This window comes from Anolis carolinensis, chromosome 2 (genome assembly GCF_035594765.1).
Source record: "Anolis carolinensis isolate JA03-04 chromosome 2, rAnoCar3.1.pri, whole genome shotgun sequence".
NCBI lineage: Eukaryota > Metazoa > Chordata > Lepidosauria > Squamata > Dactyloidae > Anolis > Anolis carolinensis.
In genome coordinates, this window is record NC_085842.1 from 287,205,647 (window position 1) to 287,231,789 (window position 26,143).

Below are 26,143 nucleotides of genomic sequence, written 5' to 3' on the forward strand. Positions count from 1 at the left end.
TAACTATATTTTGCAATCCTGAAAAAAACAACTATCTCCCTTTTCTTGCCCTCTAGGTTGTACAGACCATCCAGAATTTAACTCGCCTCTTGTACAGCATACAGGTGATAATAGTTTTATAACTGGGACCTTAAAGCAGCTTACCAATTTTTCAGCTATGTAGTGATACTATTAAATATGTGCAGCCATCTGTGTATGAATTAAACTCTTTCTCTGGATTTTGTCTTGTTCGTAAAAGAGACACCCTAATCCCATCCTTAGCGTACAGCCACTGAAAACTGCCTACACTGGTTCCATGTTAGCCATGGTGTTTATATGGGAAGGGAACACTGTCTTGGCTCACTCTGGATATCCTTTTGAGTGTGCCTCATGTGCCATGCTACCTTCATAGACTCCAACATTTCACAGATAAAAACCAATACACATGCAACCAAGGAATATCAAAATGTGGCCAAGGCTGCAATAGTTATGAATAAGGAAAAACGCAAGCTGGGGGAATCAATCAATCATCAATCAAACTTTATTTATATCCTGCCCCATCTCCCCATGGGGACTCCGCAGTTTGCTTTCACCTGAACCCACTGGGAAAAGAAACATTCTCTTCTTCCCCTCTTACCTGCCCTACTGAGTTAATTGAGTGCAAACTGTGTTTGGACCTTGAACTTGGGAACAATGGAAGTAATGGGACCAAAGGGTGACAGTAGAAGGAAAAAGAAACCGGGACATTTTAAAAGCATCTGAAGAAATGGTACAACAGAGGATTAATCAAGTCTGCCCCACCAAACTGGAACAGTTGCAGGGTGTATAACCCCTCTGCTGCGCATAATTTGAATAATTTTGTTTTTTAGTGTATCATTTAAATATGACTATTTTAGTTGTGTTTTAAATTTTTAGCAGGTGTTTTATTTATCCTTGGGTCCCACTCTGGGAGAAAGGTGGGATATAAATGAAATAAATAAAATGCATATCCTCAGCCAATCTTGAGCTGGCAAATGGCTTTCCTGTAGTGCTGCTTTCACGATGTGCGAGCTTGGCCCATACCGCATTTTCTCCAAAAAATAATAGAGTTAGAAGAAACCACATGACCCATCTAGTCTAACCCCTTGCCATATAGGAAAAACACAGTCAAACCAGTTGGGATGAAGATGAGGAAAGTAATATTACCCCACTGTCTTGTTATTTTTGTTCTTGATATTACAGGTTTAGTATGCCTTAGTATCCCAACATCCAAAATGTTTTGCCACCACATTAGCATGTGGTGGCTGGTGTGGTGGCAAAACATTTTGGATTTTGGAACATTTCAGATTTTTGGATTAGGGATACTCAACCTGTGTTGTTATACTTTGGGCCAACTATAAGTGTAAGCTTTCAGGAATAATAGATTTTTTTCTTTGCCATTTGTGTGAATGGGTTTTGGAATCGATGGAAAACAATGCTGTCTTTTGTTTTGGTGTAAAGGCAGCCTTAACTATCCAGGACACTCACATCAAGGTCCACAAGTTGCTTCTCCAGGAACATGAAAGGTCCTCCTGGAGCCCCAGTTCTCGTATCCCTTCCTTCCTCCTTGAGCAAGAAAAGCACCGGAGCTTCAAGTCAAAGGAGGAACTTGCCAATACCCAGAAACTTCGGCATCAGTTCCAGCAGGAGCAGCAGCGGTGGCAGCGTGAGTGTGAGCAACGGCAGCAGGAGCATGAGAAGAGAGAGAGCCTGTTGCTGGAGAAGGAGAAGGCCTGCCTGGGCCAGGAGGAACTGCTTTGCAAAAACCGCAGCGAACTGGATGTCCAGTTGCAGGATTACCAGCAGAACCTGGAGAGACTCAGGGAGAGCCAAAGAATGGTGGAGAAAGAGCGGGAAACAGTCAAGCTGCAACAAAAAATCTTGCACCACTGGAAACACAGCCGGCAAAGTAGTCTTCCTGCAGTGATCGCTTCGGGAAACAATGAGGTATGTAATATTTTCACCAGAATGGTATGTCTAACACACTGCATATAATCTCCCTCCATAAGGTTCTTGAACAAAGGTGGACAATGTACCAGGAAGCTTTTCACACTAAACAGTTATACCACTATTTTTCTACTTTAATGGCCATGGTTCTATCCTGTGGGGATTTGGAATTTGGTGGTTTGCAACTGCTCTTGCAAAGCATGGTAGTTTATTAACAAATATGGAACCATGGAAGTTAACGTGGACTCATAGCACTATATTTGTATAGTATGAAAGGGCCCATAGCTCCTTCCACTCAATTTTATGTGTGCTCTTGGTGGGCAATGATGCTATCTCCAAGCCACTTTGAATGAAGTTCTTTCACTTAAAAACATTTTCTTGAAACCAAATTTAGTGAAGTGAAGTGAAGTTCTTTCACTTAAACATTTTCTTGAAACCAAATTTAGAGCATAAACTTGTTCTTAAATCATTTTTTCCCCAAACCTTTAAAATAAGGTACCTAATCTCTACACATGTTGTTTTAAAGTACTTTTTGCTAGGTTAGCAATGGGTTATAGTGTTTTGGGGTGGATCGATTGGGTGGGTCACTATGGTTCCTTTGTTTTTGTAAGTTGGCTGCCCAGCTCTGCTGTCTGGGAGTGATGAGGGTTGTAGTCCAAACCACCTGGTAGACATTGGATTGGAAAACATTGTTCACAAGAAACACAACTTCTTACTAAGACAACATAAGACCCAACCGCAACGCAACAGCAGAATATTTCACCCATTGGAGCAATTGTTACATTTCCCAAGAGAAGAAATTTGACCTAGTTCTTAATGTTGAACTAAGATATATTTCTTATTTTAAATGAGCTTGCTTTGAGCTGTCTATGAATTGTTTCAACTTGTTTCACCTTGTATCACATAAGCACTTTTGCTGCACTTGATTCTCCTACTGTGGATTGATGGTTCTTGAGTAAGTGACTTGCCTTGGATGGGAATGCAATCTTGCCAAGAGAATATATGTGTAACTTGGAAGCTCTACTAGAGCCATCTTTATCACTGGCAACATAAAATATGCTTTTCTTCTGATTTCCTCACTTTGGTAAAAATTAGATATGATAAGGCTTTGAGCTGCTTAGATTTTGTTTTGCTTTCTTGTATACAGATCACGAGACACTCTCAGCCGGACAGTTTTTGTGGTGAGAACTCCGTCTTCATAAATGAAGCCATAGTCCAGATGTCATTAAACCGTCTCAACAGATCAAATTCAGCTATAGTTTACCAGGACAGCGAGCATGGTAGAAACCTGCCAAATTCAGGTTTATCAAGGACTACTGAAAATCAAGTCAATCTCAATGTGGACATTGCTTGCCAACAAATGTTCTCTGGTGATCGCTCAAAATCCACCGGTCTCAGCCATCATACATCCTCCTCCAGCACAAATCACAGAGATGTTTGTAACAATCGTAAGTACTAACTTAATCAGACATATCTAGCCTAATCAGACATAAGCAACACAGTGATGTATGTCAGGTGTCTAGTAGATAAATGTCTAAAGCAAAGTTTTGCTGATGATGCCCAGCTTTTCTTTTCCTTGTGACTGTGGTTGGCTGGAGCTGTATAGGCACTGCACTGGTGATGTGAGGGGGTGAAGAAAGGCTAGTTAATGGAAACTAAATTCCAATAAGTCTCTGTGGACTGATGGTTCTTGGGTAAGTGACTTGCCCTGGATGGGAATGCAATCTTGCCGAGGGAATAGATGTGTAGCTTGGAAGTTGTACTAGATCCATCTTTATCACTGGAAGTGAATGGTTGGGGCTGCCATCTGCAACTTTTCTTAGGCATAGGAAACCATATGTGGAATTTGTTTCCAAAATGTACCAGACCAATTTGAACAAATTTTACAGGAATTCAAAAAAAACAAAACCATGCTGCGGATATGTATGCTTTTGCTATAAGATGCAATTTTCCAATTGTGATGATAACATTTAAAACAACAAACCACTTGGGACTTAGGCGTTTGAAAGAATGCCTCTTCTTATATATGATTACTTAAAGGTTATGGTTCTGCTTGAAGGACGTCTTTATATCTCATCAGAGGAGGCAAAATATGATGTGACAATATGGAAAAGGGCCTTCTTTGTTGTGGCACCCTAGTTGTGGAACGCCCTCCCATTGTAGGGTAATTAATGCCAATGTTGGAGCCCCTGGTGGCGTAGTGGGTTAAACCCTTGTGTTGGCAGGACTGCTGACTAAAAGGTTGGCAGTTCAAATTCGGGGAGTGGGGTGAGCTCACATCAGTCAGCTCCAGTTTCCCATATGGGGACCTGAGAAAAGCCTCCCACAGGATGGTAAAACATTCGGGCATCCCCTGGGCAATGTCCTTGCAGACAGCCAATTCTCTCACACCAGAAGCGACTTGCAGTTTCTCAAGTTTAATGTGTTTTAAAGTGAAAATTATCTTTTACTGTTTTAAATTGCTTCAAATTGGTTAAATTGGTGTTTTTGGATATAGGTCAGAATACATGTTTCATCAGAGCGGCGTAGAATTAATCTACTAAATGACATCCAGGTTTACAAAGATTTAGGAGTGTTGCTTTGTGTGTTCTTCAAAAGCATCAACCCTTCCATGTAGGCTTCCATCTTTGTGATTGTGTTTCAAGCTCAATAAGTGTGTGGTGGGGTTGTTTCCTGTTGAGGATACAAACAGAAAGCCCCCCTACTGGCATTTGAAAAGTGTTAAAGGATTGTAACCATGGGGAATATAAATGAGAATAGGTTGTTGATTTCATAGCAAATTGTTGGTTTTGTAAAAGAGCATTAGCAAGAGCCTCAGGCAGGTTCCCACAAATGCAAGGCTGAATACTTGATAATACATGCTTTATAATAAAGGTGTGTCACTTGAGAGGAGAAACCAAATGATTGAAAGAAAACTGCATTCATGCTGGGCTAATCATTGTCTTCTTTTGTGTGGATAAATTAACTACCTGTCTGGGTAATTAGAAACAGGAAGGAAATTGAAGTTTATTTCAATGAATATTGAAAACTCAATACATTCCTTTCCATTGTCATGTCAGTGCAGATATACCTTGTACTGAAAGGATATCTTATCCATAGATGAACAGTGTGGAAAGTCATACTTTTTCTTTGCCAAATGAGCAAACATAACTAATGAAATGACATCTTGCTGTTTAGATGAATTTAGAATGAAAGACTTCAGGTATAATTTGTTGAGCATACGAAGGATTTATAAACAGTTTGCTGGAACTTGCTTTCTTGAGAATGGCTCCCACTTTGTCATCCTTCTGTCAGTAAAGACTGCTTTATTTTGGCAGGTTTTTGGAATGAAGGGTTTTAAGGAAAGGGCTTTTAAGAGAGTTTTTAATTATACTGTTGTATTGTATTGCTTTTTATCCATTTAATATGTTTAACATTATTTTGATATCGTTAATGGTTTAATTCTAGTTTTACAATGACCCTTTAATGTTTTTATGTAATTATTGTAAGTTGTAAGCGGCTTTTAATATAAATAATAACAACTACTACTACTAGTGGTGGTGGTGGTGGTGGTGGTGGTAGTTTTGGGGAAAAGGTCGGGAAATGGTTGTGAAATATATTAATAACAATAATTATAATAATAAAATATAGGTTTATGTGTATTACATTTTTGGGAAAAGATTTCACATAACTTACCTTAGGAAGATAACGCTTTCTGCAGGAAACTAGACTGGATGGCTTTTGGGCTCCCTTCCAGCACTAATATTCTATAATTTCTTAGCTTCATCCATGTTCTCCATTCCTTGTGTGTCAGCTGTACATATGAGGAATGGTGAACATGAAGATTGACAACAGACAGAATCTGTTTAGAGACATACAGGTGCATATTGCATGTTATGTCTTTTTTGGGTGCAACACGTCGTGCTGTGTTCTGTACTCTGCACAATGTCCCAAACTTCCCCTCCTCTCACAACTTGGGATTGGCAGCTTTTGCTTCTTGTCAGTGAGATGGGAGGAAGGGGTCAGCCAGTTCAGACAATGTTGTTCCAAGGGGAAAGGTTTTTTTTTTCCTGTGCCAGGAGCGACCTGAGAAACAGCAAGCCACTTCTGGTATGAGGGAATTGGCTATCTGCAAGGACGTTGTCCAGGGGATGCCCAGATGTCTAATGTTTTACCTGTGGGAAGCTTCTCTCATGTCCCCACATAGAAAGCTGGAGCTGACAGATGGGAGCTCACCCTGCTTCCCGGATTCAAACTGCCGGTTTAATCCATTGCACCACCAGGGGCTCCAGGGGAAGGGATAGGGGAGGGGGAAATGAGAGTGCACTCAATCAGGGATCATACTCCCATTTCCTTTCCTCAGTGAACATAGGCAAGCTGATTCCTCATTGCCAGACTTGCCTACTCACTTCTTCCTATCCTTACCAGTAAGCAACAGCAGTGGGAGCAACCACTTCTGGGTCTAAACATTATGGGAGGAGGGAATTATCGAAGGACTATAGGATAGACCCATCCTGAAAGTCATACCTACAGAGCCGACATAGAACAGCAAAGTTAAGGTGTTAACATTCTGCCTGCTTAATGTGGTGGACACCCAGAACCTTAAGACTTGTTTTAAGTTTAGTTGTTGTTTCTACAGAAATTAACAAAGAGGTCTGTGTTGGCTTAAGAAATTTGAATAAAATGGAAATTTATCTCCTTCCTGGTTGGCGGGGTATAAATAAAGTTTTATTATTATTATTATTATTATTATTATTATTATTATTATTATTATTACTATTATTATTATTGTTTGAAAAAATGTAGATGAGAATCAAAGGACCTCGTCACACTGATCAAATCAAGTGTCCTAGGACACTTCCAGCCTAGTTTGGGGATGGAGTCCCATGCCTGCCATCACACAACGTTGTATGACTTCTGGTGGAAGTCCTATCCCCAACCGGGGTGGATGCATCCTTAGATGCTTCCCTCCACCCAAACAGCCTTCCCATGGTGTGCTGGCTCCAGTGGAGTCAGGACACTTCTATGGTTTGTGTGACACTTCTCTGTGTGATGGGTGAAACATCCTTGTGCCAGAGTGTGTGGAGGTGGGTTGGGGGCTACCCCATGTGATAAGGTCAGAAATGTGTGCAAGCTGTGTATTTTGATTTAGTAGATGGCATAGTATCCTATGCTGTACTTCATTTACATTTCCCATTGTAATTGCTTTCAAACCTACTCTCCCCACCATGGCAATACCTTTCCATGTAATTGCATGATCCTATGACAGAAGAGTCTATGTTGATAGTAGCACTCCTGATGTTAGGGTTTCCCATGTCAGACCGATTTTTGCTGAAGAGCCAAAATAAACATGCCAAACAGGTACTGGGAGCGACAGTAATAAGGAATGACACTGGCAGAAGACTAATCAGAGACAGTGGCAATAGCACCATAGCTAATGCTTGTTGGTTGTGTACAGGAGAAGGCAAAAGTAAACTACTCCTGAAGCTTTTTGCATTGAAAACCCAATAATGAGACAATCCAAACTGAAACAAGGGATGATGCAAGATGATGGCACACAGCAATGTACTGGGGTACAGAAAAGGACAAGTACAAGTATCACAGTGGCTAATGATGCAACTGAACTCAATAGATGATGTAAAGAAAGCTTATCAACTCCTTTGAAATGTGATGCTGGAGAAGAGATCTACCAGTAACAAAAACAGCTAAAAAGATAAATAAATGGGTCATTGAACAAATCAGTCCTGAACAATCCCTAGCAGGGAGACGAAAAACATGGATTTTGAAATGCTTCTGGCACCTTAACCATAACAGCCCATTAGGTGGTTTGCAAATGTAGGACTTATTGATGTAGTATGTGTCACTGACCTTTAATAATGTGCATTGAGCCAAAGCTGATTCAAATATGTTTACAGTAACATTCCTAATGATGTCAGTGATTTGGAGGGGGGCAGTTAATCACCACTCAGGCATGTTAGCTTGTATATATTTGTTTATATTAGATCATTTAAAACCACATGGTACATATATAAATTAAATCTTCTCCCTTGGTTTTCCTTATGCCAGAGATGATAAAGATGTTTTTTAAAAAAGCAAAAGATCACCTGAACCAAATGCACGTCTTCCATTCATAATGATTTATTAAGAAAGAGAGTGTTGTAAAGGCAAAAGATTTTGGTCTATGGTGATTTATGACATAAATGACTCATGACTGGAACCAGGGGGCACTACCCCCAAAGATTTGGTGTGTAGTTCCACCCCATTATCTACAAGCTATCCTGGATTAAGTCTGTGTACATTTGCACAATGTTTTCTGTAGTTAAGGTAGCTACTAGTTCTCTCATTGCCTTCTCCTGGTGACACTTAATAGAAAAAGGAATGTCAATCTGTTGTATCAGAAAACGCATAAGGTTCATAACACTGATTTTAATTTTAGTCAGACATATAACTTATATCATGGGATGGAAATAGCGGTTAGTTCTCACCTATTTTTGTTAACTGCCATCAAATTCAATTTGAGGCACTGCTCAGATCTTGCAGATTCAGGATCATGGCTTCCTTGATTGAGTTTATCCACCTGAAATGGTCTTTTACTACTCGCCTACTATCTTACCAAGCATCATTATCTTTTCTAGTGAGTCCCATCCTTGCCCATTTTAGTTCAGTTATCTGATGGAAAACATCCCAGCCCTGTCCACTTTAGCTCATTCACTCTGAATATGGCAATATTTATATGTCCCATTTCTTGTTTTATTATGTCTAGCTTCCCCTGATTCATGCTTCTCACATTCCATGTTCTTGTCAGAGCAGCTGTATTGTTAAACAGCTGTGCACTGTATTGTAGTCCAAAGCAGTCCAAGGTCATCCACAGTAGTTAGCCAAAATAAAGGTGAGACATTCGAGAAATACAAAGTCCTTTCCAAAATGTTCATCATAGAGTTTTCAAGATAGAAGGAGTCATTTATCATTCTTCTGTGCATTAGCTATCGTACCAGTGCTGTTGTCTCGGAAAGGTTCAGGAGTCGTTTATCATTCTTCTGTGCATTAGCTATTGTGCCAGTGCTGTTGTCTCTGAGATTTTCTGCCAGTGTCAATTCCCTCTTTCCTCGACCACTGGTGCTCAGTGGTTGTTTGGGACTTCTAGACTGGCTCTTCAGCAAAAGCCTTTCTGACATGGGAACTCTACCATCTTGCTTCACAGGAACACACAGGAGTACACATGGAGAAACAGAGCTATGCTGGGTCTCCTACTATATGAATTCTTTGCCTCATAGCCTACTTCTGCTGTTGTCTGTTGTCTACTTCTCGGTGTTCTTTTTCTATATTCACGAATACCTTTCAACTTTGATTCAGTGTGTAATCTGCAAAGCTACTTTTCCTTGATGCATTTTTGTGAAGTAACATACCAGATTTTCTTCTTAGATCTGGAAGAGTCAGGAACATGCCATTGTAGCTATCAGACTGAGTAGAAATAAATTATCAGTTGGAGTCCATTTTGGAAGATTAATCGTGAGACTGGAGCTAGGAGTACAGCTGAATAATGTTAGACTCTAGATCTGTGGTCCTCAACCTGTGGGTCCCCAGGTGTTTTGGCCTGCAACTCTCTAGTACACTTTTTAACACTCTCTAGTACAACTTTTGCTACTTTTTTTATTTTCTTTACGAGTACACCAGTGAGCAAAACCTATTATTCAAATTTTGAAGGAATTCATCTTGCAACCTACCAGTTTGCCTATTCTAGATCTTTCTGGATCAGATTGCTTTTTTGCCCATTAGATACTTACTTTCCTAATGAAGTATGACTGTTTTGACCCCCATGAAAATAAGATTTCTAATCATGGAAGAAATTCAGATTTTTATTAGGGCAGGAAGTAATCATGGGAGCTTATTTCTCAGATATGACACATTTAATGGGTGCAGGTCTGACTTTTTAAAATAGTTTATCAAAGTTTTATGCACATTTCATAATGCACTTTAGAACTTGGAACAGCTATTTGGTGAATAAATAATTCACCCTAATGGTTGGGGAAACCCATGGTGGACTATGAAATTTTAGGAAATAGCAAGTAGGCACGCACAATAAAATCACAATACTTAGAGACAAATTGTACTTTGCTTATTTTAATTTTTTACAATGCAATTCAGTTTCAATTATTTATGATAGTATTTTAGGGATGTACCAGGAAATGCTCTATTGTCTGTAGTGAAACCTAATGAAGAAATTGGGTGCAATCCACCATTAAAACCCCAAGTGAAATTCCCATTGACTTTAGTACTGTTGCTGAATATGGTTGTTTTGAGGTAGCCACGCTGTCCTCAGTGAACTCTCTCTGCAGTGCTTTGGGGATTGCAGCCTTGAAATTTCTTAGGACATTTCGTTTGTGTCATTTCTGAGAAAGATGTAGTACTGTCCAACGCGGTTACATTTTATTTACCGTATATTCTACACTTTTATCCAGACCTAAGACTCAAGGTGGCTTACATAAGTTAAAACAGGCCTTTCATGGAATTTGTAGATGGAAGAACATGACTACAAAAGGGTTTGTTGGATGAAGACATTTTTTCTTTCTCCTCATTTTTTATTTTAATTTTTTTTTTATCCCCCTTCCCATCAAATAAGAGATTTTGGACACCTGGTATGTCTTCTTTTCTACTGTTTTTGGATTTTTAGACAGATATACAAAGCTAAGGGCATTCTTTATTAAAGATTATCTCTCTCTTCTTCATTGTCTGGGAAAAATCTCTCAGAAAAGCCAATGTAATAGATAATCCTTGGGTATCCCATGGCATTGAAAGTGATCCCCGCACTCCCGCCATGATAAATGTGTAAAGGATACATTTAAAGGTTCCTTTTTTATTATTCCTTATTGGAGTCCAGCTGTGTTTAATGAGCTAGAAAAGAAGCAAGCCAATAAAACATGTGTTCATTGTTAAATGGATGGATACCAATTGGACCATATGCAAGGCCCAAACTTCAAAGCTCAATAGAAAGGCAATTTAATGGAGAACTCATTCTTAATGACTCTGGGTGAGCCGGAGGGGTGAGTTAAGAGGCCATGTTCCTTACTATGGTGAGGCCAAAGGTGAGTCGTGTTAAAGAAAGCAACTTTTCTACATACAAAAAACCCTCTTTAAATTGGTGTTGCTCATTTCCACTGTGTAGATGGAATGCACATTTTCTTAAAACCTATCTCCCGAGTCCCTGTAGAGTCACTTATAATTTTTGCAAATGAGGAATGATTGGCTCAAGGCTTTTTTTTTTTTGGAATTTGAAAGGCTCAGTCTATTTCTTTTAACAATTGCTATGGGATTTAATTACAGGTTGCTCTGCCTTCCTAGTACTAATGGTCTCCAAATCTGTAGCACTCATTGCATATAAAACTTGAAGTGTCAAAGAAACTTGTATTATGTGAGTAAATAAGAATTTCAAAGACCATTAATGCACTTCTAAAAGGTACATTGAATACTGATTGCTGTCAAATTTCAAATGCTCTCAGACTATCCAGTTACTTTACAAAGTAGTAGAATGTCTATTGCATTATCTGTCTTTTTTTTAAAAAAAAAACTGTTTTTATAATGTTTTTTTTATGTTTTCTTACATTTCTTTTATCTCCTACCCCCCAAAGTGTCTTTTTCAACAGTAGCAAGACTCTAGTTTGCCTTCCTTAATTTTGTTCAGTTATTAAATTGGTAAAACAGTCTGGATGATACAATGATAAGAGTGAAGGCTGCTGTGGTTCTCAACCTATGGGTCCCCTGATGTTTTGGCCTACAACTCTCAGAAATCTCAGTTAGTTTATCATCTGTTAGGATTTCTGGGAGTTGAAGGCCAAAACATCAGGGGACCCACAGGTTGAGAACTGCTGCTCTACTGCAAAAGTGAGAAATGTGTGGCCCTCCAGATAAGTTTTGGACTGCAGCCACCATAGCCTGTGCTGAGGAGTGTTGAGAACTGCAGTTCAGTAACATCTGGAAAGCCACACAATTCCAACTGCTACTCAGAAAGAAAAAGATATACAAAAGCTTTACCGATAATACATAGAGTTATGACCACTTTGGTACAGAATGAAACTACTGACTCGATAAGTACTGTTCATCATGGACTAGCCACTTCTATGACTGAAACTCTGGAGAAGAAAAAAGGCCGAGGGAGGCAGACATCATACACATGTACTAAACAGGATTGTGGATGGTGTGTCAAGGAAGCTGGAGAATCTCCTGAGAGAACTACGTATTTCCAAATTCAGGATATATGTGATATAGGACACAGAGAGATGGAGAGTTGAATGAAAAGATTTGAGAGCCGAATGAAAATTTCATGCCTAGACACAGGATTATCCTTGCTCTTATTTGCCTCCCTGGCACTATAATATTTATATGGTTTTAGGGATCTAGAGTAATCTTTCCTGAGACTCAAAGACTTGATGTTGTCTCTTGTATCAATTCTCTAAATTGCTATCTCTTCTGGAAAGAGCCATCACCTGTGCTTTCCTCAAAGAGAAGTAATATTGCATGGTGATTCTTTCTTGTCGTTACCTTTCTAACCCTTCTTGAAGCAAGGGAAGTGTAAGGAGGAGTCAGTTCTTTCTTATTTAATATTACTATATTAGAAAAGGGAATATATTTTGTAGTGGAGAAGTAACTCACTGTTCAGTGTCAGTGAGTAACAAGGGGGCAGGGCGTAAATTGGGGGTGGTAAGAGAATCAGAAAGAATCTAGGCTCCCAAACTCTGTCATGTATAAAACTGGAGTAATATTTCAAAAAGCGAGTCAGAAAAATGTAGTGCTTTGAGTGTTGGACTATGACTCTGAAAACCAGGGTTCAAGTGTCCACTTAGCCATGGAAACCCATGGGGTGATATTGGGCAATTCGCACACATCCTATGATGGATTTGCCTTAGGGTCCCCATAACATTTTGGAAGACGCAAAGCAGCAAGTTTGGATTACATTGGAGTTCTGTGTATGAAATCATTCATTTTGTTGGCAGCCCACTCGTTGCTGCTGCTGCTGCACAGGTAGCTTATATTCAGTTTATAATCAACTGAGAATTTGATGCATGCAAGACAGGGAAGATATTCAGCCCAGCTTACAAATAATTCATTTGTATGCCCCACTGCCCCTTTCCTTCCTGCTATATGCACCTTGCATATCTTACAAATATTCTGGATACCCCTCTCCAGAATTATCCTGATAAATACAGATTTCTTGGTCCTGTTTCCAATGTGAATATCTGTAGGTTCCTCTACAGTCCCCCCCCCCCCCCCCAAATGAATGCAGACTGAGAAAAGTTCTGAAAGATGTAATTATCTTACTCTGCCAATAGGAATGTTCACTGTATATGTCCATTCATGTGTGTTTTTGGCTGGAGGTGTAGCTGTGTCCTTTGCCATGTCAAAAAAAATAATGATTATGCAATATGGCCAGCAGAGGGAGAAAGCACTGTGACATTTGCGATCCCTGAAACATGGAATTGAGAAAGCATTTTGAGAAAGGAGGTGGGAGTGTATCATTACACACATATGGTCAGTTTCTAATAAATGAAAAGAGCTTTATCTCAATTTAAGAAGTTATGACTTGTAAGAAGCAAAATAAATATCCACCTATCCCTTCATTACATTTGTGTGAGGAAAATAACAGCATTAATATAGGGTTGGTGTGAGTCTTTCGGGCTGTGTGGCCATGTTCCTGAAGCTTTCTCTCCTGACGTTTCACCCACATCTGTGGCAAGCATCCTCAGAGGTTGTAGGTGACCTCTGAGCATGCCTGCCACAGATGTGGGAGAAAGCTTCTGGAACATGGCCATACAGCCCGAAAGACTCACAACAACCCAGGGATTCCGGCCATGAAAGCCTTTGACAATGCATAGCATTAATATAGCTTTTAATTAATATCAAAGCCAATTATTTTTTTATACACTGTAATATAGCAGTTTCCATAAATGTGCCATCTGTTTAGTGTGACTTTTTGAGGGGTGGGGAGTGGGGGTTAAAGGCTGACTGTTGCCAGACCACATGCATTTTGATATTAGCTCTAAATTTGGCCCAGAGTCCTGGCTTTCTAAAGACATTAATGATAACAGAGAGAGAGAGAGAACAATTGAGGTGCCTTTAAAGCAGCACTCATATTTGTAATTAAACTCATACCAGAGGCTGTCACTCTGTCAATACATCTGGCCAATGGAACTGCAGGATGTGGATGTGCAACAATGGATTGCTCATTCACAATAAATAATTTCCATGCAAACTGAAAAGTATTATATAAGGCAGGAGCTAGGCCAGAGCTTTTCTTCCTGATTTCTGTTTTTTGTGTGGAATAATATTCAGCTAAATGTCAGTCTGAAATGGCTCACCATGGCTTTATCTCAATGCACCCATCTGAAATCCATCTGTGAATGTCTGTTTATGCACATTTAAACATGAACAGACATACTTCATCAGTTAAGCCCCCTGGTTGCACATCTGTAGAGCTGGGAGATGCTACTTTTTTGGACTATATAACTCACCAGCATGGAGTGGTGACTGGTTCGCTCCCATGTCAGTAGGGCATTGAATCTGCTCAGGGTTTTAGTTTGAACTTTCCAACATCATATCATATCCTAGAATCATAGAGTTGGAAGAGACTACAAGGGCCATACAGTCTACCCCCCTCCCCATGCCATGCAGGATCACATATCAAAATACACCAACCTCTGAGGATGCCTGCCATAGATGTGGGTGAAACATCAGGAGAGAATGCTTCTGGAGCATGGCCATACAGCCTGGAGAACACACAACAACCCTGTGATCCAAGCCATGAAAGCCTTCAACAACACATTGATACATCAAAGATGTTGAACACATTTGAGGAACATGGCTGCTGCCTTCATGTCCACTGTTTACCTTGGGTGTGGGGATCTGGAAAGTTGCAAACTACTAAGTAACATTTCCAAGCACTCTGTGAAGTACATTGAACAAGTATAATAAATACAGTTGTTCTCACCTTTGGCTTACTCAGTGGGGTTGACCCCTTTCTCCTTCCAAAACCTTGAACTTTGAAGGGAAAAAATAATAATAAATAATAACTTTATTCTTATATCCTGCCCGATCTCCCTGAAGGGACTCGAGGCAGCTTACATGAGGACCAAGCCCAGTAATACAGCAATAAAATATATCAACATAAAATAATTTTAAATTGTTTATCTTTAATAGTTAGAAAGTTTTGTTCTAAAGGCATCCTTCTCTTTAAGGGTCATTGATTGTACTGAACTGATGACGGGTGGGATCATTACTTTGTTTGGTGAGGATTTTATAAGTACTATATTAGAAGATGCTGTTTAAATGCCCTCATGTTTCAGACAGTTTCTGATAAATTGTGTCCCATCAAACTTTAAATTTTACATTTGGTTTTTGAATTTTGGAAAGAAAAAAATTAAAGAATTCTCCATTTGCACAAGGCAAATCAAATAGATGTAACTATCCCCTAGGGACATGTTGTACCTGCCTAGTATGTCACTGTTAGTATGTACACTGCCTGGTATGTCACTTCAGATTAAATGAGTAACTTGTCAGAAAAAAACAAAAAGAAAGGACAGTCCTAACTTAGCCAATTTTATGGTTTAATATATAGGAATTCAGCCTTTAAGCAGCTAATCCCTGAACCAAGGACTTTTCAGATTTGTTGCTCAGGCTGGCTGGGGATCATGACATTTGTAGACTAAGGATTTAGCTGAATTGTTAATGCATGAGTTATGAATTAACAGCCTACTGTAAAACTGAGCAATCAGTTATTTCTGCTCTTCCCACTGTTTAGTTTTTAAAAAATCAGTTGCCTTCTGCTCCTTGTATGACCATCTTATCAAACAAACAAACCTTACTTGGGAATTGTGCTTAGCTGGTACTGAACTCATCAGATTAATGAAAACAATCCCAGTGCCTTGTAATTCTTCACATCAAGCTGTTGGGTGTGTTGTTGAGCTATCAGATTTCCCTACAGTATTTTGTACTTGCAACAAAGTCATCATAAACTTTTCTATGTGTGAGGAAGAAATAAAAGTCAAATAACCACTATTTTTAAAACACTGTTTGAGATTTTGTAATGAGATTAGGCAAGCAGAGATATTTACAGCAATGTCCCCTCATGTAAATCATTATATTCCTAGGCACTATTACTACATTTCTGTTCTGACCTTTTCTGAAATACTCAGAGGTGTACGTTCTTTCAGCCCACCGGAATTAACTGTTTGTGATAGAAAGTGTGACCAGGTAGCACTCTGCAATCCAAAGCTTTCAGAAGTAACTGGTGACAGGTGTCAATGCACCACTTGGGAAGCAGCCCAAGAGATGCTGGGAGTGTCTCTTCAATATGGTGCCATTCTAAGAACTTTACAGCATTCCATGAAGGTGTTGTTTCTACCCCAAATTCATTGTTGTTGACTCTGACCCTATGAATGAGTCAGGTCACCCTATCATCAATAATCCTGCTCAGGTCTTCCAGACATAGAGCCATGGCTTCCTTGATTGGATTTATTCATCTGGATTATTCAGCCTTCCTCTTCTCCTTCAGACTTCTACCTTGCCAAGCATTATCATTTTTTCTAGTAAGTACCAGTTTCCACGATATGGCCAAAGTACGACAGCTTCAATTTAGTCATCTTGGCTTCTAGGGAGAGTTCAGGCCTGATTTGTTCTGGGACACACTGATTTGCCTTTTTAGTAGTCCACAGTATCTATAGGACTCATCTACAGATGAACTGATTTCTTTCCTGTGTGGCATTCTCTGAAGATGCCAGCCACAGATGCAGCCGAAACATCAGGAGAAAATGCTGCTAGAACATGGCCATACAGCCCAGAAACCACACAACACCCCAGTGATTCTGACCATGAAAGCCTTTGGCAATACAATTATAATACAGTAATCCCTCTGAATGAATGCCTGTTGACTCCAGTAGAGTTTACTTTTGAGTAACATATCATCCATCCCTTCTTTCTCTCTGTAACAAACACAGATCTTCTTATTTTCTCCTCCTTGCCTGGAACAAGCAAATAGCACAGATCCGACTCTAAGAAGAATGGGAATGGCAATTTTGAAGTAAAAGGTCTAGGTGCAGAAGAAAAGGAAAATGTTGATGGGAGATGAAGCTGCAAGGGGAGGGAAGTGAAAACTGAGGAAAGTGGAATCAAGGAGGAAATTAAGTAATTGCTAGAAAGCAAAGGTTCAGGAAAGGCCTTCTGAAGATATGGCCAGAATGAGAAGGGGAAGGCACACAAAGCAAAGCTTTTTAACTGGACTGACTTGTGCAATGAATGTTCTGGATAAAGGAACTCTGGCCACTTATGGCAGGTAAAGATTTGTGGACTTTTAGCTAGAAAAGCCTTCTAATAAGAACGGATTTCTTTGTGCAATCCTCCCAGTGTTGTTGGACTATAGTTCCCATAACTCTTCACCACTGACTATGTTAGCTGGGGCTGCTGGGAGCTGTAGTTCAGCAACATTTGGAAAGCTACACAGTCCTGTCTCCTGGACAGCCTTATAAATATGAATCAAATGCTACATGGCATTGCCAAATGGATTTTAAAATTAATAAAGGCAGCTCTAGAACATGGTACTGCAGTAGTAAAATAAATCCCTAACATGACATGGATATTTCACTTTCATAAACCACTGTAGAATAAGGAATGGCCCAACAAAGATTTTCAGCCTCATACCTTTTATCTCTTCCCTCCGGCTGCTGGGTGTACTGTTGAGCTAGAAGAAATGTGGGAGACTCTGTGCTGTAACATGATAATCACAAGCAATTCAGCTACATTAGATTATTAAAATGAAATTTAGAAGTAATTTTGGGAACTGTACAAACAAACAAACAAGTAAGCGGTTTTGAAACTAGTTACCTAGATAGGCAGATGCATTCACCATTTATGCAAAAGAACATTAGCGTTTGTGACTTTATTCCTCTTGCAACAATATTTGACATTGAAAAAAGCCTGTTCATTCAGAAGAAAGGATAGGAAATCTATTAACACAAGATTATTCAAAAGTAAATCTCATTAGGTTTGTTGAAATTTTGTTTCTTTAATAAGTTACATTTATCATTGCAGTCTAAAACCAGCAAACGTATTAGCCCATTGGATTTTTATGAGCTGTCTTTGCTGATACACTACAGATTGAAAATTATCCTTCAAAATACCACTGAATTCACAAGGAATAGCTGGCTTGACCCATGTTTAGGGTAAGACTGATGCATCCGAACTCTTATCCCAGTTTGACTCCCCCTATCCTTTTGTGTCTCTCTGCAACCTAACTCATGGAAACATGGGCACATAGATCACATTTCAGAACGTCTGTCAACTGATAACAAATCTAGTAAATATATTTTCTTCAAAAGCATGGTGAAGTGAGGTGGTAGGGTGGGAAATGTGTGGTGCAACACCCCCTGCCACCATTTTTTGTTCTGGGATCCTCTTTAGCAGGAAAAAATCTTACAATATTGCTCTTTAGGGTGAAGTACTTTTTAAAAATTAGATACACCCTTGAAATTGTTTTAGCAAAACAAAACATCACAGTAATATTTTGAAGCTTCCAATGACCTTCTGGTCCCTTCCCTGTTTCATTTGAAAGGTTTGCTATGACTCCGTATAGCCCACTCTCCAGAATTGTTTCCTAAAGCTCAAAGCACTGCTCTATGCAGGCTCCTCTGGACTAGATTTCCTCGAACTAGAGAAATAGCCCCAGGACCCCTGCAGCTTGCCTAGCACAGTCCTAGGTGTGTATGACACATGTTTTTCCCATTACATGAGGTGCAAAGTGAATTTGCAGATTGCTCACATTCAGGCCTAATACTCCGTTAACTTATACTGACTGTTGCAATCTTCAGTAGGATTTTAAGAGTGAAAGACATTCTGGAGACATTAGATTCTGGCAGTCAGCACCATTTGCCTGATGAGAACACCAGTAAATAAATAATAAATGCCGCAGCTAGGGTTGTTATTGTATTGCTAAAAGGCATTTTTCACTACTGCTCACATGATAAAGGCAGTTTGTATTATTCTGTACCATGGCTGCCTCATTAGAACTGGCATTGGATTATAAGAGTTGACCCTTAGCAACCTCAGTTTCAGAATCAACTAGTATTTTTTTCACCCAACATGTAATTATAGCCGTATAAAATGACTTCAGTATTGCCTAAAGCCGAACAGTTGATTTTCTGCTCTTGGATACCTCCTATCAAAAATAGCTTTCTGTGTGGCATTTAACGGCCTATTGTGTCACCAGCTGCTCCCTGGATTGGACCCAGAGCTGTGCTGATTCTGGGATGACGGTTGAATGCATGGTGACAGCAGTCCTTCCTGTTTTAGACTGACATGTCATCTGCAGGACACATTGTACTTGTACTTGATCATTGAAATGGCAGCCAAAGACTGATGCTTCCTTGGAACTGACGTGGATCTTTCCTGATGTTGTCATCCTACACCCTTGCCAAACTTTGGAACTTTCCAATATCCATCATCCCATTCTTCTTTCTTTTAATCCATCCATCCATCCATTCACCTATATGATACCCTTACTGGAAAGGTCATACCTAAATAACAGGACACCTTTCTTCACTGATGCTCACAAGCAGTGGTATTTGACATTACTATAAACCACCCTATGTTAATTTTATGCAGATCTGTATCTCCTTTTATGTGTATATGTATTAATGATACATTTCTCTATATTATTTTTTCTTTTCTTTTCCTTCCCTTTCATCAATGTATAAGTGGCTACACTGGTAGTCAGTGATGAAGACTCCGGAGAGCCATTACATGTTAGAGAATTCTGGGCTAAAGAGAGCAATAATCTGACCTGGTACAGGGCAGTTTCCTATGTGTTGTGCACAGAAAGGCCCATAATTGCTGTACTGTATTTCCAGTTAAGTGGAGTTAGGTGGTAACACTGAAAAAGATTTTATAAGAGGCGTTTTCTATTTGCCCCATTGGTCTAATATGACATAAAGTGGTTGCTGACACTTTTATATTTCAAGCTGTTTTCTTTAAAAACAACCTGGAAAGTTAAAATTCTAAACCCGAGCAGAACCTCCTTTAGAGCTTATGTTACTGAGAGTGGTGTTGCCATAGCAATCCTTGGGAAAGATACAATGTAGGTTTTTTTGGATCAATTTCTTCTGATGTCTGTGCATCCTATTGAGTTTCACAGAAGGTACGCAGGTTGTACTTGTTAACAATTTGTCTGGGAAGCGCTAACATTTTCTGGGAAGTGACTACATTCAAAGAAACGAAACATTTACTTCAAAATAGAGTACACAAAAGATATGAATTTAGGCAATATAGAACATTTCTCTCCTTGTGGAGAGAAAACAACAGCAACAACGGTGAGCCAAAATCCCCAAACTTAGCACAGCTCTCAGGGGTGAAACATCTATCCAGATATTGTTAAGGTCTGGGTTGATAGGGGTGTGCCAGGGCCTTGGGGGTTTCTAATGATTGCTTTCAAGACAGATAGATGTTAAAATGAAATCTAACATTTATTGTACTATGGACCTCATCACACTAGAGCTTGGATCTACTTTAAATCCACTTTAGGGAGAGGGCTTCAAACAGCTCAGCTAGACAGATCCTGGGCCTCACCAAACTACAAACTACAGAATTCTGCAGGAGGCAGAAACCAGATTTAAAGTTGATTCATGCTCTAGTGTGATGAGGCAGAAAGACTTCTTACTCTCAGGAAGTATGCAGTCCTTTCCAATGGTCCAAAAGTGAAGATGTAGATCTGCCAGAACTAGATTACTGTTCTATATCTCAGATCCATCAACTAGAGAGGGCTTGGAAATAACCTCCACTGAAACTGGACTCTACTCTGGAGTCCTGTATTAAACTGAAAAGAAAAAAACAACAACTCCTCATATGTATGCCTGCCCACAATGCCCTGCCTCATGCACGGAGGAGGAGCTGTTTAAAGCTACGGACAATGCGATTGTTGTTGCCCGCTTTTGGTCCAAAACTATTTAGCTGTTTGTGATTCCTTTATTTTATCACTTTTAAACTTATTTATTATGCAATGCTTTTGACACGAAATAAATAAAACTGAAGAAAGCTCTGCAGGTATACATCTAATACTAAGAGCAGATCTAGAAATGGGACAGTCAATGTAGTTAAGAGAAAGCCATACTACTACAAACATATCCAGCCTCATCTGATTTTGGAACTGAAACAAGAGGACTACAAAAGATCTGAGGATAGATTATTTCCTGAATCCTTGGAGAGCCTTTGCCATTCAGAGCTAGAAATAATACAGGTCTAAAGTGATCATTTTATTGAGTCAGACCTAGGACTCATCCCATTCAGTCTTCTCTCTGACTTCTCTTTGTTTCTCTGCACTGCCAAAATGGAGTCCCACTGGGGCCATCACATGACTCAAGGCCACTTCTGGTGGTTGCCCTTGGGACTCTGTTGTGGTAGCACAGAGAAATGGAGAGAAGGCTTCACTTTCAGTTGGGTTCTACCTGACTCACAATGATAGAAGAGAGAGAGAGAAGCTGGAGAGAAACAAGGATAGGATGTGGGATAGCTGCCATCCTTGACAATGGAAAGGCACAGGACCTCGATGGTAGGGAATGAAAGAAGTCAAGGAGAAAGTTTGTGGCATGTGAGTGTGCATGTGTGTCTCTGTGTTTGGAAGAGGAGATACAGTACTATTATTCCAGGTTTTTCGAGGAGAGGAGAGGCAGAATTTTGCCCTTTTCTATTGACTCAAACAAAAGCAAGCTGCTGCAGCCTTTCCTAGCTCATGTGTTCTTTATTTAAGACTTCTGCCATCTTGACCACACTTAGTCACATGTGTTCCAGTTGTCATCTCTTAATTGTTGGAGGGTATCTAAAGGCATCCGTTCCTGTCTGATCTTGGAAACTAAGCAGGGTCAGTACTTAGTATTGCTTAGTATTTGGATGGATGTCAGGTGCTGTTGGCTATATTTTAGAGGAAGCAACTGGCAAAACCACCATACCTCAGAAAACCCTATTTACGAGGGTCACCTTAAGTTGAGAGGCAGCTTGAAGACATGTATACAGACTCACAAGGGTGTGGTCAAGATGGCATATGTTACTAATGAGGGAGAATATACAAGTAGTAGAGGCTACAGCAGATTGCTTTAGCCTGAGTCTACTGGCAAGGCTATGATTCTAACACTTCCTCTCTTCTTCCCCCTTCTGAATTGAACACAGACAATTCTCTTGCCCAGTTTACAGCAATTGGGAAGTGTGACTTTGAAACTGCCTCTTCCATACTAGAATCTTCCTCTCCCTATTCCTATTCCTGCAACTGCCACTTGGTCCCTGTTTGAGCAGAGAAAACATACAACCACTAGTGCAATGGCCTGTTTCAATGGTGTATAGCACTAATACAATTCTGGCCCAGGTCTGCAGCTGTACATTAATTAATCCACGCTTGTTACAAACACCTTTTATCCATGTTTATTCTCTTTCTGGATGACTCATCCCTATGTAGGAATACCTCTTTGCTTTCTACGTTGATAGTAAATATCTTTGGATAACAGAAGGAAATGTTCTTCTTTTCAATTTTTGAAATAGCTGCTTCTTGATTGTGCATGCAAAGACTGGAGATTACAGGACCAGTATGCAGTTTAGCATGGTGTGACATATTGCCATTGAGCCTTGGTCTTTTATTTGTTCATGTTCATTGATCCATGGAACATTTAAACTATAGGGGCATCAGGATAGGGATGCCAGTTCTTGCTGCCCCTCATACTTAATCATTTTAGAAGGCTGGCAGTATGTTGTCACAGTGTGTCTTGGGGCTGTGGAGTTCATTTAACCCAACTTTAATTCAACCTTCCATATTTGAGCAATGTATTTAAGCACTTTGCTTCAAAATTTGAATATATTTTAATTGAATTTCTCAGTTAGTTTAGTTGTATTTCTCATAACATGTTGCAGCAGGAGGATCTTTTAATGGTGTGTGCTATGCTTTTATCTTTTAAAATATATTTAAAGCATTTAAACATCATGTTTTAATAGAATTATTTGTTTTTTTACCTTTTATATTACATTGCAACTCCCAAGAGCGTGGGTAACATGTTTTCTGTTACCCATGCTCCAAAAAATATCCCCTCCCCAGAAGTGTTTGTGGGACTCCCTAGGGTCTCCAGTTTTACACTTCTATGTTACACTTCCAACCCATGTATAGTAAAAATATAGGGCTCACTATAATCCACAGTTATTTTTGTCTGAGCCAACAGGGAGTAATCCAGTGAGGAACACAAATTTATCACCCAAAAGCCATAGATACCAACATCAGTTACAAGTTGTAACCCCCTTGTGGTGCAGTGAGCTAAACCCTTATGCCAGCAAGACATTGGCAGCAGACATTGGTTGGCTGTTCGAATCCAGGGAGTAGGATCCCCTGGGCAATGTCCTTGCAGACGGCCAATTCTCTCACACCAGAAGTGAATTGCAGTTTCTCAAGTCACTCCTGATACAAAAAAAGGTACAAATTCAAATTCCAAGTTAATGCCATTTTGCATTAAGTGATAGATTGCACCTCACTTGGGCAATGCTTGCACATTCACATTTAATTTGCATGAGAAACCTGAAGTTGCAGCTATACTATGTCTCTTGATTTATGGGAGTAGGTTCCAAAATTATCCTCTCCAAAGACATATGCCCACCAAATCTTGCCTTCGGTTTCCACCAATAAATTCTTATTTATCCATAGTACTTTGACTTTAATTGTTCTTAGCTTCTATTTCATGGCAACCCCCAGACATCAGCATCACCCTGTTTCTTAGCTCAAAATGTTTTACTGTTACAGATTTCATAGTATGGCTCAAACACTTTCTCGTATAATCATTCCCAGGATATAGAAAACTAAACTGCCAAGGGGAAGCATTCTAGTCTAGCCTTCAACCGCACAGTCCATTTCACACATACTGTCCACGTCATACATACAGAAGTGGAAGAGTTCTCAAGTGCTGTTCCCACTATAGAGTCTAAAGTGGTACAGCCCACAAACTCTTTGATTGTGTATGCAAAGGAATCTTGTAGCAGCTTAGAGACTAAGGACCTCATCACATTAAGATTGGGACCCACCACGTGTTGCTGCTGTGGCTGCTTACGGCTCCCTCCTCACCTGCTGGAAATTGATCTACATTGTGGGATGGGAGCCGGCAGGCTCTGTGCCGTAAGTGAAGAGAAAGCATCATGCGATGAGCAATTTTGCCCATCTGATGAGGTAGTGAGTGAGATAATGAAGTTAGTAACATAAGCTTTCATAGACCAAGTCTACAGTATTCCCCCAGATTGTGTGTTGGAGATAACAAGCCTCAACATCTCTGTTTCAACAAGGATGATTATTTTTGCGAACATTTATATAAAAAAAATCTAACTGTGTAACCAAGATGGATAAATACCCCAGTCTTCATTTATTATTCATTCAGTTTGTGCCTTTCAGCATTTACTTTACAATCTTTTTCTGATTCTCTCCCACATCAACACTCATTCTAGCGTTACAGCTGTGTTCCCGAAAGCCAAGCCAAGAGTGCCCTGAGTCACAGCATACTGGTTACTTGATCTGGTCCTCTTGGCATAGAGATGGTTTAGTGATATAAACTGCTCCTGTTTCTCTGGTCTTTGTTACAGTCTATGTTACTGCTTTGTTTTGAAAGTGGATATTTGCATTTTTCTGTGCACTTCTTTGTGCTGTAATAACACAATCCAGTCAGTGTCAAGCACTTGGAAGTCTGGATGACTTTAAGTTAAAAGACTCAGGTCCATTTCAATTTACTAGTACACCAAAATAATAATTGAAAGGATCTGAACTTTTGTTTTGTTGGTGTTATTTTGCCATCCAGTGGGCACTGATTTATGGCAATCCTACAAATGAACCCCCGGTGGCGCAGCGAGTTAAACCGCTGAGCTGCTGAACTTGCTGACCAAAAGATCAGAGGTTTGAATCTGGGGAGTGGGGTGAGCTCCTGCTGTTAGCCCCAGCTTCTGCCAACTTAGCAGTTCGAAAGCATACAAATGTAGTAGACCAATAGGTACTGCTCAGGCGGAAAGGAAATGGCACTCCATGCAGTCAATGCAGGCCACATGACCTTCGAGGTGTCTATGGACAACGGTGGATCTTCAGCTTAGAAATGGAGATGAGCACCAACCCTAAGAGTTGGATATGACTAGACTTAATGTCAGGAGAAAACCTTTACCTTTACAAATGGGAGACCTACTAGACTCCAGTCATTGACTGCTCAGGTTTGTTTACATCCCATATAAATATGAATTCTTTGAAATATTACCAAATTTTGAAAATTTTGAAATGACTCCATTTCCCCAAACACCTACTCATTGGTGACAACAGAAGTAATGATGTTAGGAGTAGAGAAAGGAGCAGCCAATTGGTTTGAGTTTGGATTTCACTTCTTGGGATTCCCGTACACAATGCATTTATATATATTTCAAACTCTGTGTCCAGGATACTGCAGATATAAACTTGTGCCATTGTGTTGCTTCTCGGGCTCTCATACACAGATTCCTTCTGTGCTTTCTTGGAGAAGCAGCTAACCAGTTAGAGCTCCATCCATGTTGGGATAACATAGATCTTGTTTCTGTGGATTATTTAGCTGCTTCTGCTGTAATTGGGGGGAAAAGCAGACCCCAAGCTATGAACAAGATAAGTTCTGTAGGTTTGTTCTTAAATTGAATTTGTACGTAAGTCAGAACAGGTGCATTTTTAAAAGTTTAACTCTAGCCTTATTTATATATTAACTTTAGATAACATAGGGAAGGGTTAACACCCCTGTGGTGTTTGTTTTGCTGTCTGTGCCCTTGTTCAGAAGATTTCACCTTCCTTTCTGTCCCTGTGACAGAATTGGATTTTGAAAAATTTTGGCTTGTTGTGGAAACAAGAATTGGTGATAAAGCTTCAGTGGAGACACCTTTTCCCCATGATAACTTGTTCAGGAGTGAATTTCTCTTCCAAGGGGTAGATTTGTCTCACCCCATTCTTAACAATGAGTTGTTCGTTTGTCGTATAGTTGTAATTTGGGGACTGCCCATAGTTGGATAACTTACAACTATGCCATTAAATTGTTATACCATAATCCACTCACAGTACTGTGAGTTTGAAACCAGAAGAAGAGTGGGAATTTGCAGTATTTAGAGGTACCATTCTACTAGAAAAACAGGCAGAAGTTGTTCTTTGGTCTGTGCCAGTAAAGATATTTGGCAGTCC

At 39.8% G+C, this 26,143-nt stretch overlaps 1 protein-coding gene across 1 annotated transcript in view; it reads left to right on the plus strand.

Annotated features, from left to right (window-relative positions):
- The window catches only part of arhgef28 (Rho guanine nucleotide exchange factor 28), a 158,954-nt gene that overhangs the window by 129,758 nt on the left and 3,053 nt on the right, over nucleotides 1-26,143 (plus strand). The window contains exons 33-35 of the mRNA XM_008102965.3: nucleotides 57-104; nucleotides 1,459-1,944; nucleotides 3,092-3,392. Coding sequence (XP_008101172.2) covers nucleotides 57-104; nucleotides 1,459-1,944; nucleotides 3,092-3,392 — 835 coding nt within the window. The remainder of the gene's footprint in view (nucleotides 1-56; nucleotides 105-1,458; nucleotides 1,945-3,091; nucleotides 3,393-26,143) is intronic.